We start from the raw sequence: 16,408 nt of genomic DNA on the forward strand, positions 1-16,408 counted from the left end.
TGGGGCGCGCTAGGCTCTTGGCTCCCGCGGCCCAGAGACTCCTCACGGCATTGCTGCCGAGCTGATATTCCCTGCGGCCTTTCCTCTGACCCCGCAGCTCGCTCGGATGCCTCCCCCCACATCGCGGAGACCCCCTGCCAGCCCTGATTCTCATGGGGGAAGGTGCCGAGGGCAGTCAAATCCAAGACTTGTGCTCATGACGTAGTTGAAGCCGCTATGTTGTGTATATACCATTGTAGCATCCTTGCCGCAACAGCAACTGTACCTGCTTATGGCCTCGCTCAGAACCCCCATGCCCTCTCCGGGCACGCTGGGGCGGGAGGTCTGTCTGCTCCAGTCTGTGCCTCCAGCGTGGTCGGGAGGTGAGCGGGGAGATCCGTCACAGCAGCTGGAGGGACTCGTCCTTGCTGCAAGCGAGTGGGAGGGCTGGCGTGTCCCTGGTGCCACTTAATGCTGTAGCCTGACGAGGGAGCAATGCAGCCCCGGGGAACTCCGTCTCCCGCAGCCGTCACTGGCCTGGGGCCGCTGGCGGGACTTGTGTTGGGTGCAAGTGGGAGACCTGCCTGGCAAAGGAGGGCTCTCACCTGGGTTTCCTTGTGCTTCACGTCTTGGCGAGCGGCTGTGTGGAGTCTTGCGCTCAGGGTAGCATCCTTGTGCATCTCCGAGAGCTGAGATAACACCATGCTGCTCCTTGCCTAGCTGAGGCAAGGGGATGGCTGCAGAGCTGCTGTGGCATTTTCTCTGCTCCTTTGCCCAGCACCGGGTGGGCTTCGGCAGGCACACCCTCCCAGGGCTCGTGAGCTGTGTTCCCTTGTAAGCGTGTGGCCACGTGTGGGCATGTGTCGGAGGGCTGAGATCTGCTCCTGGGGCCCAGACGTAGTGCTGGAAAGTTGTGCTCCTGCCGTAAGGGTAGCAGCTCCTTTTTCAGCTAGAGCCACTTGCCTTGCTGCTGCTGTGCTCGGTCTCCTGGGTCAGGATACCTGCTTTGAAACTGGCTTGGTTGTGGCTCCGGCACCCTGTCCTCATGAGCTGCAAAGTGTGCTCCTGCACGTGGTGCGGAGCAGGCACCGCAATGGGCTTCTCACAGATGCAGCTAAGTGCGTTACCCTCTCTGCAAAATCACAAGCTGGTAACGAATAGTGTTTTCCTAAAGTATCCAGTTGATCCAGAGCTGCATCTCATAGCTGGGAGGAGGAGTCATCTCTTCAGGGCTGTCCCTGTACGGCTGCAAGGCTGGTGGATGAGAGCAGCCAGGCGCTGAGAGTGGAGATCAAGAGGGCAAGTTTGGGCAAGTTGTCGATCAGCAGTGGCTGTGGATGCTCGTGGGGCCCTGGCTGAAGTTACCACCTTCCCGAACTGACACTGCGTCAAAGATGCTGCTTTAGTAGGTGGGGTTGGGGGGAGGTGGGCTGGTCCGCGTGGAGCAGCTTCGTGAACTGCTGCTAGAATTGAAAGCACAGCTGGGTTTGAGTGAGGCTGGGTAGCTGCTACTTTGCTGTTTCCTGGTGGTGTGATCCTGCCCTGGTCTGTCCGCCCTGCCACATCACCCTGCAGCTTGGTACTGCTCGCTCACAGGTCCAAATTCGGCATGCCAACATGTCTTGAGTCCGTGGCTTGCTCCATGACAGCAGCAGTGCTCTGGGGCTGCAGGGTAGTAACTGGGCCAGGCGGGCAAGTAACGCTTGTACAGTGCTGCGGCCGTGACTGTTATCTCTGGATTTCCCCTCTCTCGTGAGCTGGAGTCAGATCTCTGAGGTTACGATGCAGCCGGGTTTGCCTCTGATTTGGGAAGGAGGAGCCTCGGAGGCTGGAGATGAGGGTTGGACAAGGACATTGGAGATGCACTGCTGGTTGTTTTTAAGTGGAAGCAGGTCTTGATGTGCCGCGGGTGGTCCTTGCTGCTGTGTCCCTGTGCTCCTCTCATCGGTGCGTGTTCTCTTTTGAAGCCAATTGTCTGCGTTTTAGGAACAAATGAAATAGGAAATGAGGAGGAATGAGCTGCTGTGGAGTTGTTGCTTGTGGAGCAGACTGTGGAATTGCTTGGGTGGTGGTAGAGGTAAGAAATTTCCTAGAGAATTTCCCAAAAACTGAATTGATTTTAAATTATTTTTTTTTATTATTATTTTTAAGGCTGAGACTCTAGTCTAGGCGCGGAAGAGGTGTGTCGTCCCCCCTTCTCCTCTGCTGAGTCAGTGGTTTGTCACATCAGTGTGGCTGATGGCCCCGTGTGAAACAACCCCCACCCCGCCGCCCCCATTTCCCAGGGGAAGGTGGGTCAGAAAAGCAACCCCAGCGGTCCCACCGCCCTCCGGATTTGCGGCCTGCGTGCCTTGTTTTACTGTCTGTCGGGCAGCAGCGTAGCCCGGGAGCGAAGAAGAGACAGACATGACACAGCCTGAGGCGGCTGTTGCTTGCTCCTGCCTATCTTCCTCCGGACTGAGGGAACGTGGTGCCCGTCGCTGCTGCTCTCAGCCGGGGCGCGATGCTCTGGTTACGGGGCAGCATCCTGCATCCCTGCGCTGCACGGATGCAGAGGCTGCCGAGTTGCGTGGTCCTTGCCAGGCTGAGGAGGGGCTGGCCGTGGCGAGGCTTTCCCCTGTCCTGTGGCTCGCACAAGGGACAGGTCTGCAGAGGTGCTTGGCCTCTTGCTGTGTACAGAAGGCATCACACGCAGGCTTGCTCCACTGCTGGACCAAGGGACGGTTGTCCAGAGAGGGGTTTTGCTTTTGAGGAAGCTCTTGCCTTCCTGCTGAGGAGGGAGTTCGGCCTTGCTTTTAGCTTGGATGCTTCACCACGATCATGTTTTGTGCTTTTTTTAATTTTAGCGGTTGGGCATGTGTACTCCTGTGAACACTGATGTGTCCCGCAGCTCGCGAGGTCTGTGCAGTGCTGGTGCCCAGCCACCGGCACGGCCGGAGGGAGCCCTGGCTGCTTTTGGAAAGGCTGGGTGAGGCTGTCGGGTCTCTGCAGGCAGAGTGGGGGGAGTGCTCCCCATCTCGCCCCTCTTCTCGGGAGGTCCCAGGCTGCTACAGCTCCTTGCCAAGGTCCCACGTGTCAGCCCGTCTTTGGGATGCAGGTGGTTACAACGGGTACAGAGCTCTGGCATGGGGTCAGGAGTGGAGGTGGAAGGTGTGTTTCAGAGGAGGCTTTGTTGCTTTGCCATGCTGATTTTGGGGGGAGGGGGGGGAATTTAAAAAAAGTAATAATCCTGCTGCTCCATTTGCCTGTCTGTCCCTCTTCCTGCTGCCCCCCTCGCACCCCTGATAGCAGCTTGTCACTGTAGCCCTTGGGGTCCCTCGAGTTTCCACAACTGCTCATCTTGCTTGGGACTGGTCGACTGTACTGTAACAAAATGATGCGTTAACCTCAGTATCCTGCCACGTGTCTCTACACGTTCCACATGGCAGTGCAGAGGGGGCCTTCTAGCTGTTAATGCCTTTCCAGTTATTTTATCAAAAGGAAAAAAAAAGGAAAACTGTAAATGTAGCAAGCTGTGTTTGCAATGCTTATATTCTGTCTCCTCTGAGACTGGTTATGTCACTTTGTCACTGTTTTGAAATGGATGCTAGGCTCTTTTTAAGAGAGGGTTGCTACACTTGATGTTAAATGCCTCACTGACTCTTTTTTTTTTTTTTTTTTAAAGTTTCCAATACAGGTAATAAATAAATGATTTTTTTTTTTTTTTTTTTTTTTTTTTTTTTCTCCTAAAGAAAACGTTCATCTCGGTGGTGTGGAGCGGGTGGCTGGAGGGCAGTGTTTCAATGAGTAGTTTACAGTTTCACTTTCTGCAGACACTTGAACATAGGACCGATGTATCTGTGACAAGCACATCCCTTGGTGGGAAGCTCCAGAGGAGCGGGGAGCGCCCTGGGTGCCTTCCAGCCCCCTGCGGCGTGCGGAACCTGCTGGGATCAACCCCAGGGTCCCCGCGCTGTCCCCCTGTGGCTCGCTCTCCAGGTCTCAGCCCCGCACGGGGGCTGGCTCGTGCCGGTGGTGCCCCTCGCAGGAGGGGATGCTTGGCACCACTTGGTCCCTTGAGCCTCCCTGGTGCATCCCCGCTCCCCCTCCTTCTCTCCCAGCCTGTCCCGGTCCCGTTGGGGTTGGAAACCTTTGGTTCTGTGGCTCAAACCCCCGCTGAGCTGCACCCCGGCGAGGGTGGCCCTCGGCTCACTCGCCTGGAGCAAAAGGGGTGATGGTTCGACGTGCTGGCCCTTCTCAAACCCTGTGTGTCCCAACCTCAGCCTTCTGTTTCCCAAAACTAGAAAGTGTGTGCAACCTTCTTCAGCTGCATTTATCGTAGAGACAAACTTAAAATGACTCATCACAGACCATGTATCACTTGGGAGGAAAATCTTGTTAATATGGCCCGCTGTACATGATCCATCTTCTGTCGATAGTACATAATCTTTGACCCATGTGCTAGGATCATCATCACATATAAAAGGAAAAGAAAAATGTAAAATACTTGAATGAGAGCTTGTATTATAACATTAATATTATTCAGAGTATCTGCTTTCTAGGCTGATGTGATTCATTATTCTAGTAATGCTTTAGTCCTTTGTAATTTGTGGTAATTATGCTTTTTCCTTTTTAATACAAAAAAAATGTATAAAAATAAAAACTTCAAAAGACAATGTGGCCTGGGTTTTCTGTTCTGCTGACTTGCCCTCCCCAGGGGGCTGTGGGTGGATGAACGGGCTGGGTTCATCCCCGTGTGGTTGTAGGGACTGCAGGAGGCTGGGTGAAGAGAGTTGCCTTCCACAGGCGGAGGTGGGCTGACAGCAGGTAAGTGCAGCGCAGGTCAGCCCTGCGTGTCCTCTCCTCAGTGGTGAGAGGTAGGTGTCATTTTTGTTCCAGGCCCCCAGACAGGATTGAGACTTAGAAAGATCCTGGAGAAAATTTGCAGAATGTCTCGAGCTCGGTTGTGTAGGTACTTATGGATGTGCATAAAGGTATGAGTGCTTTTTGTTGGGCCCTTTCTTACAGGGTTTTACTGATCTCCACACAGCTCAGGACAGCAGCGAGTCTTCCTTGGAACGTCTCTTTCCGCAGTTGATAGTTGCACAGAGCTTGTTTTGATTTATGTCTCCTTTTGGTGTGTGGGGAGTGAGATGAGTCACAGCAGGAGGAGGTGATACACCAGGGCTTCTGCCATGTAGCACATCAGCTCTCCTTTCCTGTCCTATATGGGGGAAACTCGCTTTATGTTTGCAGACATTAGTCTGTGGAGCAGAGATGAGAATGTGGCAGCCCTTAACTCGGACCTGTACTGACCTCTCGCATGAAGGAAAACTGCTTGGGGCAAGTCAGGCCTCTGTTGCATGTGCAGGGGAGAGCCTTTCTAAAGCTGTGGCCCCACTGACTTTCCATGGGGTTGCATCCCATATCCCAGGTGTTCTGACTCTCAGAAAATAGTGGGTTTAATCCTATTAACATGTAGTTAGAGTAATCTTGCTGGTATTTCTATGGAATGCTGCTGCAGAGGCCAAAGCATGGCCTGTGAAAACTGAAGTGTTAAAACCTTAATAATGAGAACTCCCCAAAGCCATGTGGCTCAAAACACATCTGGCTTATGTGCAGGCAGCTAAAACCAAGGAACAGTGCAAGTAATGAAGAAAAAACCTGCTCTAAACTTTGTTTAAAAAATAGGTTTCTAGAGCAGGGGTTTTTGTGCCTTAGGTAGAAAATAATGGCAGCAAAAGTGCAGACATCTCAAGTAGCATGTTTTAAGTTCAGCTTTGGGTTTTGTTACGTGTGAACAGTAACATGTTTCCCAATTAAAATACTATTTGGCATAAATCATTGTCTCTCACTCTGCTAGTCACGGGGCTCTGCAAGAACTGCGGGCTGCTGCTGGGTTCACTCTGCCCTCTTGGGTGCCTCGGGGATGCTTTCTGAGAGCGGTGTGAAGCTGAGGAGGACCCTGTGTCTCTCATAGGCTTTGGTTTGTCTGAACACTGTATCTGTTCCATGCAGATAATCCAGCACTCCCAGGACTCCGTAGCACTGATTGAACCTGGAAACCAAACAGAATAAACATGACTGGAAGTTACTGAGGTTCTCTCACCCTTCCTATTTCCATCTCCTTTCAGAGCCCTGAGAAACCGTCCATGCGGTTTCTGCCATGGCACCAGTCTCCCTCGCAGCTCTGTCAAAGCCTGGGTGAAACTTCTGCAACTTCCCTCTCTGGTGCCTTCATGACCCAGAAATGGTGGCACCGAACAGCAGCCGTCTCTCTCCCGGACGGCTCAGAGCTGCGGGAGCAGCTGGACAGCCACGTTGCCGTGTCCGTGTGCTCCCGAGATCCAGCTGCCCCGGGACGCGGAGCTGCTGTGCTTCCAGCACTGGTATGCTGGCACAGCCGTTCTGCCCAGAGAGCATCTCAGCTCTGCAGGGATCCATGTCCTGGCTTGAGCCGAGCTTCGGAGGAAATGACTGATAAGAACTGACACTGGTTTGGGTGTTGCCCAGCATTTGGGTGGTGATAGAACTGCCACATTGGCTGTTTCTGCAGGAGGATTAATTGTTCGAGGGTGTATGTCTATGAATTTAGTGCACATCTGGGAGATGGGACTGCTTCTTCCACTACTGTGGTGTGTATACCTGAACAACCAGCTGAAACTCTGCTCTCTCCAGTGGAGGAGGAGGCTGGGAGTCTGCCAGGAAGGGTTAATTGCAATTGTTTGGGCAAGGTGTTAACTAGGTCGGTGTTACTAATCCCAGTGTATGGGAGAGGGGCAGACAGGGAGGCTCCCTGCAAATTTATTTCAGCTGTGTGACTTGCCCTTGCTCTGTCTTTATTCTAGATCACATGCAGTGTCTTCTAAACTTCTAGGAAGAGCCTTGCAGAGAACTGTCTCTGACCTTCTGCTGGGGAAAGTCCAGGTGATACCTGCTGCTTCAGACACTGTGTGCTTTTTCCTCCCATGTAATCTTAGGAAACTTGAAACACCCAGCCTCAGCTGCGGTGTTTGTGCTTTGGAGAAAGTCTCCAAGTCAGCTGGTGGAGGAGGGTAGATGTCCGTGAGGTGTCTGGCAGCTGCGTGGGCAGGGGGCTGGAGTCCTCCGAAATCCCCATCTCTAACTGCTTTAAAAACTGACAGCATTCAGCCTGCTATCGGCCGAACTGGATAGGCTTCTCTGCTTGTACGTGAGTTACGCAAACCCACTTGACCCTCGGAAAGGAGCTTTTCCCATCAGCGATGCCAGGGCACAGGCAGGAGGGGAAGGGGAAGCTGAGCAGTGCCCGGACGTACTTGAGGTGGTGGAAGTCGTGGAACTCCGGCGACGGTAGGAAGGGCAGGTGGTAGCCGCAGTGCGAAATGCTTGTTGTTATGAGAGCAAGGGAGAACCACGCTGCGATTGAAACAATATGGGACCCCATGATCATCGGTCCAGTCATGACAGGCAGTGTGTTGGAGAGCTAGAAATGAGAAGCAAACTCTACCTCATTAACGAGTCCACAACAAGCAGGCTCTCCTCTAAGGAGCTGAATTGTTTCACGTAGGTGATACATCACATTAGTTTTGTGCAAAGAGCATAAAGGGAAGATCCCTTTGCAAACACCATACTAAAATTACATAATGATCAAAGAAATAACTTACTCTGAGCTGAGTTTCACTCACTGCAAAACACAGTCACAGCCCAAGCTCCCTCAGCTTGTAGTAGAAGTTAAGACATGAGCTCAAACCAGGGTGTGAGGGCAGCGTGATTCTAGTAAACCACCCTGGAGTCAGAGGTCTGAATTTCAGCTTCACTTTGGAATAATGCTGAAGCTGCTCTTGGGAAACCTAGCTGTAAAAGGGCATGGCCTGGGGACATGTGCAGTCCGGGCAGCAATGGGATGATCCCGGCTGCATCACTGCATTGGGCTGTCGCTGCCCAGACCAAGCTCATTGCACCAGCTAGGCTTAGCTGGACTCGAAAAAAAGAAGTCAGTCTGCTGCCCAAAGACTGTCAGTTAGGGAGACTCACTGAACTGGTGCTGCAGCCCAGGACTGTTGTTAACGGGAGATAGTACTTATAAGTGGAATCTTCTGAAGGTGGGATGTGTTTTCATGAGAAGTTTCCGCTGGAGCAGCGCTGGGAGACACTCCTGCAAACAGTGATCCCAGCCACCAGCGTGAAAATCATGACAGAATTCCGAATCCATGCAGTAACCCAGATTGTGTGTCACATCTTGTGCCGAAGGCACCGTATGTACTCCCAGCCCTCTCTGTGCTCAAGGAAGCACCATTCAGTCGGTTCCTTATCTGTTGGAGGCCCCTAAATCTGTGCTCTTAAAGCTAGTGGAGTCTGGCATAAACATACCGCAACCCTTCTACAGCCAAGCTTCTTGGCAACGCAGCTTAGCTTCCTCTTTGTAAGAAAAAAGAGTCTAAGGGTGCGTTTGCATTTCTTCTCTTACCACTCCTCCTCATCTCATGGAAATCGCGCTCCATGCAGAAACTGGAGGGTGACCATGGGAGAATCCACTTACTATGTGTTCCACTGGGTGAGCATAAATGGAGACCACGCCAATGGGGGCTGTCCATTCGTGGTGCTTCTTGTGAATGTGCTTATACAGGAGCGGGAGGTGAGCAAGCCTAAGTAGAGAAAACAGAAAGGCAGGTTTTGAGCTCTGCAAGAAAGGAACATGGAGTAACATAACACAAAATTTCTGCTGGGGACTTGCTCATGTCTCCTCTTTAACATGAAGATTTTAGAGCAGCTGGGATGAGACTCCTGGCTTGCTTCCCTGTCTCTCTCTTTCTTTAGTATTGAGCCCTTGCTCAGTTGATATGTCCACTGGCTAATGTTAAACTTAAGTCCAGATAAATCCCATAAATCAAAGTCTCCGAATGACTTATTTGCTCAAACTTGGGAGTACTACTTAGGGGAAGACTCACTTTATATTTTCACTGTTTTGACTTTTCCTGCTGACAACTATTAGAATCAGAATTTTAGGTTCTGTGGGTCCTTCTTAAGAAATGGCTTTTTATGTGCATTTGTCCAAAAGGGAAACCTACATATTTCTGAGAATGCTGTGCTTGCTTCTGCATGGTCTTTTGCAGGCTTTTTTCTTCCTTGCTTTAATTTTTCCCTCTAATGTTGGTGTTGGTAGGAAGCCTGCCGTGTCAGGAGCCAGGCCCTGTTTCGTAGGTGCTGTACAAGCGAACAGGAGATCAGTCACTGACCTCTTGAGCTTTTTTCGTTCAGGATAATCAGTCTTGTTCTTCTCTTTTCAAAGAATGCTGGGTCACAGCTTTTGTGTAAAGCTACCTGTTTTGTTTCTTCCTTAGCCTCTAAGCTGCTCCACCTCTGTAATTTTACCCATTTTTGCTTACTGTAGTTACTGGCAACACCAAAGCCTCATGCTGTAAAGGTGGATTTCAGGACCTGTAAGTCTTTCCATATACATACAAGACAGGTGGAAGAGGGGGGACTAGGACTATTGCTGTTGCAAGAGATGGGTATAAGCTTAAAGGCGTGGAGAAAAACCACAGAGTTCTGTTCCTGTGCTCAGCTCACCTGTGTGTATAATAGAAGAGAATTTCCTCTATTAAGGTAAAGATGCTTAGCTCCACAAGAAACCAGCGGAAGGTGGGTAATTCCTTGCTGAAGGTGTTGCCCCACCATTTCATGACATAGAACATAAGCACAAGCATGGGAAAGGAGATAAAGAACTGATTACACAGCACTGTGTAGATGGCTTGGCGCAATTTTTTTGTGTCCACCTGCAAAAGAGAAGTCAGGACTTGAGGCTAAGTCAGAAACAATACAGCTTTGAGTCAGAATGATAAAGAGCTTTAGGGCTTGTAGGCAGTTTCCATATTAGTTTTGGGATCAACTTTGTAAAAGCAGTCAATCCAGATCTGATCAGTAGGCTAATTACAAGAACTGCCTTCCTCTCTGCAGTGGATATACAAGACTCAGCTTGATTGTCCTTGAATCCTATCTGGTTGCAAGAGAAAAGCATAACAGGTTCTTCTCCCCTGCTCCTAGCCTAAGAGACTGCTGGAAGTGTTTAGCCAGCAGAAGAGGCAGAGAGAGAAATACTTACAGGATCGTTCTTGCCCAGCTGAATGCGATAGCGAGTAATGAAAGTTGGCTTTCCTGTTACATCAGCCACCATGAGGATTCCATTGAAGCACCAGAAAGCAAGGCTAGGCACCAATGCAGCCCCTGTGGCGTGAGGAAAGGGCAGAGACGGGTGAATAAATTGAGAGCCCTGGCTAAATCGCAAACAAAATACAGTGGCATAGTGCCCAGAGGACCTTTCTGGGACCCAGATGTACCAGGTGCGCATCCCCTGCCCTGAGATCCTTTAAAATGGAATATGGGTAAGTTCTGATATCCGGGCAAAACCTAGGGAATGGGGAGGAGCAGACAAATGTCGCATAGGTTGAAACTTGCCACAACTGAGGCTAAGAAAGGGCTCTTCTGGGAGGCTGGGGGATCTCTGTCATGGGTGGTTTTTAAATACAAGTAGGAAAGGGTTGAGTTGATCCCTGGGACTTTGCAAGGTCCCTACCAGGCCTGTTCACCAGCTGTTAATCACAGACAGAGAGGAGTTTTATAGGTGCTGCAGCAAGAGTAAAATTCACTAATTTTACTTTAATTTTTAGTAATTAGCTCTACTGAGTCACTCAGCTCTCACAGGAGCAAAGTGTCTTTGCAGGGAAGCCATATCAGCAGCAGCAAAAAATCAAATTTTTAACCTGTATAGGGGGTCTAATGGCGAACCAGTCCAAAGGCAGCACAGTTGCACTACGTCAGCTGTGGCTGGCTTTGAAGCCTACACGTGCTTTTTCAGTGGGAGGATTAGTGAGTTGGGGAAGGTGTGTCCATGTCCCCTTTTAGATGTAATACATGGACGGTTGCTCCTACAGCAGGGAGTTGTTAAAACTCACCAAGGAAGAAGATTGTCCACTCCTTTCCCTCAAACAGGTAGTAGAGCTTTAGCCACGTTGTTTGCCAGAAATGGCCTAAAGCGTCCCAGAGATTCTGCACGTTCCTGTGGGAATAAGTGTTCTCGGTTGTCCATCTTTTCATCATTCACTTTTTCCCCTCTCCAAAGAAAAGTTTCTCCTCGAGCCCCTTTGTTCGAACAATCTTACCAAGAAATAGTGTTCGCTAAGGCAGTGAATGTGAGCAGGCCGGTACCAAGGATGCAGGCGGTGACCTTCAGGGCATCCCAGAGCTTCTCTGCCTGTGAGCAAGCAACAAGAGTGAGCACGTGCCGCTGTGTCCTACACTAGCATTGTTTGTATTTGAAAGGCAGGAGGTAAAGGCAGGCCTATGATGGCCCACTTCGTTTCACAAACTCTCTGAAGAACACAATAACAAAGCTGTAATGGGATATTGTGTGTAATTGAGGGGGGGAGCATACACACATCCATCTGCCATGCTTACAGAGACCTGAAGTGTCACTGACATGTAATTTCTCTGGAATAACCACAGGGAGAGAAAGGACCACTGATTTTTCCCTCTTTGTTTTTATTTGGCATGCTTCTCGGTACCTGGAGGACTATAATATAAGGGGCTTCTGGAAAAGTCAGAGCAGTAGGAAAGGAAGACCTGGGGGTAAGGAATGGAGCTCCATCTTGACACCTCCCTCCCTCACTATTTTCTCCCTCCCAGTACGCAATATGTTTTCTTCCTGCGGCAGTCAAGAACTGTTGCGCTCAGATAATCTGATTAACAGCTCCAGTTAATCCAGAACCATTCCTCTCAACTTTCCTCTTTGCTTTGAAGACTGATTGTGAAGTCAGGCTCACGTGCCCAGAGGCTTGCCTTTTTTTCCCCAAGTATAACAGAGGTTTAATACAGGATATTACCTTTCCTTGCATAAGTCACTTTGCTGTGCCTTCACAGGTACCACTCAGCTCTAGTACTGAAGAGTACAACTTGGCTAGTAGGTACCACGTGCCTTCTGTATAGAACAACTGCACATTAACAATGAGCCAAAATACTCAACTTCTCCAAAGTATAAAGTTCTCTAAATCCCTGCTCTCAGACACAGCAGTGTTATCTACTGAAAAAATATTCCTGTGTACAGCATAAGGGCATGATGTTAGCGTAACTCTTATCACAGTAAGGATTTTAACTATACAAAGCAACTGCAAGAGAGTCAGAAAATTACCAGTGAGACCTTTTGATTCCAGGAGTAAGTATATTCAAAAAGCAGTATTCAATATATGTGAGCATTTAAATATTTGAACCCAAGTTGTTTAGCAAATATATTACAAATGTATAATTAACTATCTGTGTTTTAGAGTAGCCCAAGTTGGAATTGGTTCTGGAGTTCAGCAATCTTAGTTTGGGTTTTCTTGGGTAAATATGCATTACATTTATCCACAGGATAAATGTTTAAAATAAAAAATCAGTGCAGTTCTAAAATAATACAGTGTAATAACCAGCTAGGGTCTTATTCATTACTCTGTCCTTCCTGTTTAACTGTGTTGTTGTGCTGCACAAACAGGCTGGAGTAAAAATAGCATGCCACATAGTTGCTGTCCTGATTGTCTCCTGTCAGAGAGGACAAACAAGAGAGCTCACTAATGTTGAATGCAGGTGTCTTTAGGGTAATGCAATATAGAGGAATCCTCTCTAGATGGCTTTCAGTGCTAAGAGCTTTTTTAAGATTCTGTAACAGCTACAGAACATTAAACATCGCCCAGGACTTGTCAGCAATATTTATCTGTCCCAGGACAGAACTTTGCTCATTAGCACTGAAACTTCCTCATTAAAACAAACAACCATTTCCTCCTATCATCATTTTTTTTTTTTTTTCTTAAATCAAGTTAGCAACTGGGGAGGAAGTCATTTAAAGGACTCTTGCCCTACAGCTTGATGTTTGTGAACCCTATAGGTTTATATTAGAAGCAATGCAATCAGTTGCCAGCATTGTCACTGGGCGTACTGAACTACAAAGGCATGCCTGGTGAAAGCAATCTATTCCAGCTTCAGATAGTGCATGCTGGATTCTGGGCTGGAGATTTGCTCTCTTAGCAGTTTCATACTCCCAGTTGCATCCATGTTATGCCTCATGTATGCTGACATGAGATAAGACTTTCTTAATCTTTAGACCCCGGAACACCATCTACCTATTCTTCAGAAAAAAGGTTACAAAAGCTATAAAAAGCTTACAGCTTTTTAACAGAATTGTATCCTATAAATCCTTGTTGCTCCTGGGATGAAGAAAGGACATACCAAAGAAAAACTCCGCTATCTACCAGTGTGAGAATTTTTAGTTAGACCAAATAGTATTTCAGACTGTTTAGCATTTTCCAGCTGAACAACTCAGAGTTTCAAAAACTAATAACTCCTAATACTCATCAGACACTGTGTATGTCCTGCTTTGATATAGGACAAAGAGTAGCTAAAGCTCAACACTTAACCTATTATAAAACCTCTTTGGCTAGAAACTGTCTTGTTTTGAGCCTGTGTTTTTATTGCATGTGATGAAGTGATTACATGAATGAATCCCACACAGTATAATTACATGAGCTGTAGAACCAGAGAAGTTTACATAGAAAAAAAAAATATATCTCGTTCATCAAGTCCAAGTGCTAACACCCCGTTTCTCTTCCTGCCAACAGCTCCAGCACAGTAGTTCCCAATCCATGGATCGCTTGAGATCTTGCCCTTAAAGGACTTGTACAAGTTGGCAAATTCCTTAAGTGCAGAACAGGGTTGCTGCCTGCAAGGTAAAGAGACTGGGGCACATCAGCTGGGAAACTTAATTGTTTAGCAGGAGCACTTTGAGGACTGGGGCCAGTCAGGTGGCATGGCTTCTGGTTACAGGGGAGGGTTGTGGTCCCTTGCCACGCAAGCAAAGATAACAGGCCCTTCATCACTTGGTGCTGTAGCTGCAGTCCGCTGGAAGGGAAAAAAGCTGGGAAAATGTTGCTGTAGTGGTAAGAGATGAGCTCCTGGTTGTGCTAAAGTGATCAGAGCGTGGATGTGTCTGTCACTTCTCTTAGAAGATGATTGAACACATCCAGCCTTCCAAGCACCTGCATAACGCTTCCTTCGAAAGATGACCTTGAGCCTTTACCTGCTTCTGCTGCTCAGCCATGGTGGAATATCCAGAGTCTCTTTTCATCTGAAATAAAAGGTGATCTAAGTAAAGTGAACCTTGTACAGCTGGAGAGTAGAAGAATATGCTGCTGACAACAGCAAATCCCCTCAACTTCGAGCTCAGTTTGCAAAACTGTAAAGTATTTACTCTCTCTGCTCTGTCCTGCTCCCTCCTTCATGTTGGCCATCAAGCAAAGCTGAGCTCTTGAGCAGAAAAATCCCCTTATTTCCTGATGAGTTCGTATTGTCCCAGAAAACGAACAGGGATGCAATGGCAACAAAGAAAAATGGGAGAACAGCCAAAACCAAAGCTTTAGATCATGGTACTGTTGTGTTGTGGCACGGCTGCCTCCCTCCATCTGGCCCAGGAATACATTGCACTCAGTAGGAACTCCAGCACTTCACAGACTGCAAGCAAATGATGATAATGGGACATGCGTTCTTCCATAACGACGACATGCCGTTAAACTAATAAGGATGAAACCAAAAATCCAACTACAACAAAGTGAGTTTGTGCCACAGAGAATTAACACAGTAGAGCCCCACGCAGCCTTCACTCACGTGGCAGAAGAACTCTAAGTTACAGCTTAAGAACACGGTAAGTGAGAAAATAAACTTTGCTTCAAGTCCCGCTATGGTCAATTAGAGGGTTTAAAGTCCTAAATGGACAGGTGGTCACCTCGTAATAAATCTCCCTGTATTTGGCTCTGGCTTGACTGTTTGTTGCTGGTTTTGATTAAAAAAAAAAAAAAATCAAACCCAAGGTTTAAGTAGCTGCTGGGGCTTTGCTGCTGCCCACGGCCATGGAAAGATCTCTGTATTTCAGGACATGCTGTGGCTGTCCTAGGGATTGTTGTGCAGCTGTTTTTATATTGCTGCACTCTTACCATAAATTATAATTAGCAAAAGCTAACAGGTTTTCTTGGTTTCATGTGGTCTTTAAGAACAAATACCTGAATTCTAATAATATGAAGGCCAGGTTACTGAGGAATGCAGAATTTAATCTATTTTGCTTTTCATACTCAGAAGAATATTCAAGCACAGGAAAACTCTGTTACCTAAGGTAACAAAGGAAACCACAAAGAAGGTAGAAAGGCACCTGTCTAAGGTACAAAGAAAAACAGTTGGAAAATTATTCATTAGAAGATGATATTCTATTACCTTTATGATGGTAGCAAGCCTCTTGGGAGTACTCCTCTTGCAGCGTTTCAGAAGGGAAGAATACACTGCCAAAAAGAAGTCCTCATATTAGCCAGGAGGTTATACTTTAGTTTTGAAATGATAGCCTTCTGGACACGTTCTTACACGTGCAACTGTTTATTTACAGGTGTTTCCAGCTCTGTTTCCCTACATTACATTAGTATGCAGGTCAAGGGGCACAAGAGAGAAAAATTGGACACCACCTTCATGCTTGGGTTCCTGCTTACTCATGGACAAAAAAGGACAAGGCCAGTCCACCAAACCATATACTTTAGTGGAAGAAACTGATGTTAAACAGTTCTGAGAAGGAAAAAAAAAAAAAAAAATCAGGCAAAAAGTCATTTGAAACTTGAAACCACGAGCCTGAACTCCCAACCCCCTATTTCGACACTAGGGTTGTATGTACTCCTATGGGAAATGCTAACTTTTGGTAGCAGCCTTAAAAAAACATAAACAAGTTAACTTTGTCTCCCTTGGCCAAAAAAGTAGTGTCAGAGGTGCCCTAAGGTGCTATTGCTTAAAATGAGAATGTGTTAAGGAAGTCACAGTGTCCTAGGACTTCTAGACTTGCCACGAATCTGGAGCTCCTCGCTATTAGACTGTGAGTTACTAGAGCCAGTCTATGAGATCTTCTGTATGTTTTTTTTCTCAGATATATCAAGTTTGCCAACCACAACCTTATTGAAAAAATATAGTTGGACTCTAACATATCTGATGAATACCTATAAGTAGCAATCACAAATAACCTGCTAGCCTGAATAGAACAGCGTAAATAACTTGCCACAGGACAAATTGATCTTATCTTCATTTCCGAAAGACCTTCTGATCGTAGTGATGCATTTTATGTTATGTAATGTGCACTATGTGCCCATCTTGTCACACAGGTCTTCTCAGTGCAGGTGTGCCTGCTGCCTCCAAGAAAACACTACTAATACTTGAAATATGTCAAGCTTGAATAATCCATTCCTTTTTGAGGCTTTGCTCCATTCCAGCTTTCTTAACAGGTTGTTCAGAGCCTTGAACAGTTGAGTTTTGAGCATCTGCATGGAAGGAGATTCCACAGCTGCTTTGGGAAATCTGTTCCAGTATTTGATCACCTTCATTGTAAATTCCTCCCCCCCCCCCCAACCTAAACAGAATTTCC

The 16,408-nt window shown here is 47.7% G+C and overlaps 1 protein-coding gene across 1 annotated transcript; it reads right to left on the bottom strand.

Moving 5' to 3' along the window:
* Positions 1–5,859: 5,859 nt before the first annotated feature.
* Positions 5,860–14,089, bottom strand: FAXDC2 (fatty acid hydroxylase domain containing 2). The gene is made up of 8 exons (XM_010578979.1): positions 14,042–14,089; positions 11,100–11,191; positions 10,893–10,996; positions 10,043–10,164; positions 9,511–9,716; positions 8,480–8,585; positions 7,257–7,423; positions 5,860–6,016 (listed from the first exon to the last, which is right to left on the bottom strand). The coding sequence occupies exons 1-8, from the start codon at positions 14,087–14,089 to the stop codon at positions 5,860–5,862; spliced, it is 1,002 nt and encodes a 333-aa protein (XP_010577281.1).
* Between the last annotated feature and the right edge of the window lie 2,319 nt (positions 14,090–16,408).

This window comes from Haliaeetus leucocephalus, unplaced genomic scaffold (genome assembly GCF_000737465.1).
Source record: "Haliaeetus leucocephalus isolate CR32 unplaced genomic scaffold, Haliaeetus_leucocephalus-4.0 Scaffold656, whole genome shotgun sequence".
Classification (NCBI taxonomy): domain Eukaryota; kingdom Metazoa; phylum Chordata; class Aves; order Accipitriformes; family Accipitridae; genus Haliaeetus; species Haliaeetus leucocephalus.

What these genes read in the sequence shown, in the direction of transcription:
- FAXDC2 (XM_010578979.1), bottom strand. Translation starts at nt 14,089, where the DNA reads ATGAAAAGAGACTCTGGATATTCCACCATGGCTGAGCAGCAGAAGCAG. An exon ending in TTAGCGAACACTATTTCTTG is followed by an intron (nt 10,997 to 11,099) that starts GTAAGATTGTTC and finishes TTATTCCCACAG; the next exon opens with GAACGTGCAGAATCTCTGGG. An exon ending in AGCTGGGCAAGAACGATCCT is followed by an intron (nt 9,717 to 10,042) that starts GTAAGTATTTCT and finishes TCTCTTTTGCAG; the next exon opens with GTGGACACAAAAAAATTGCG.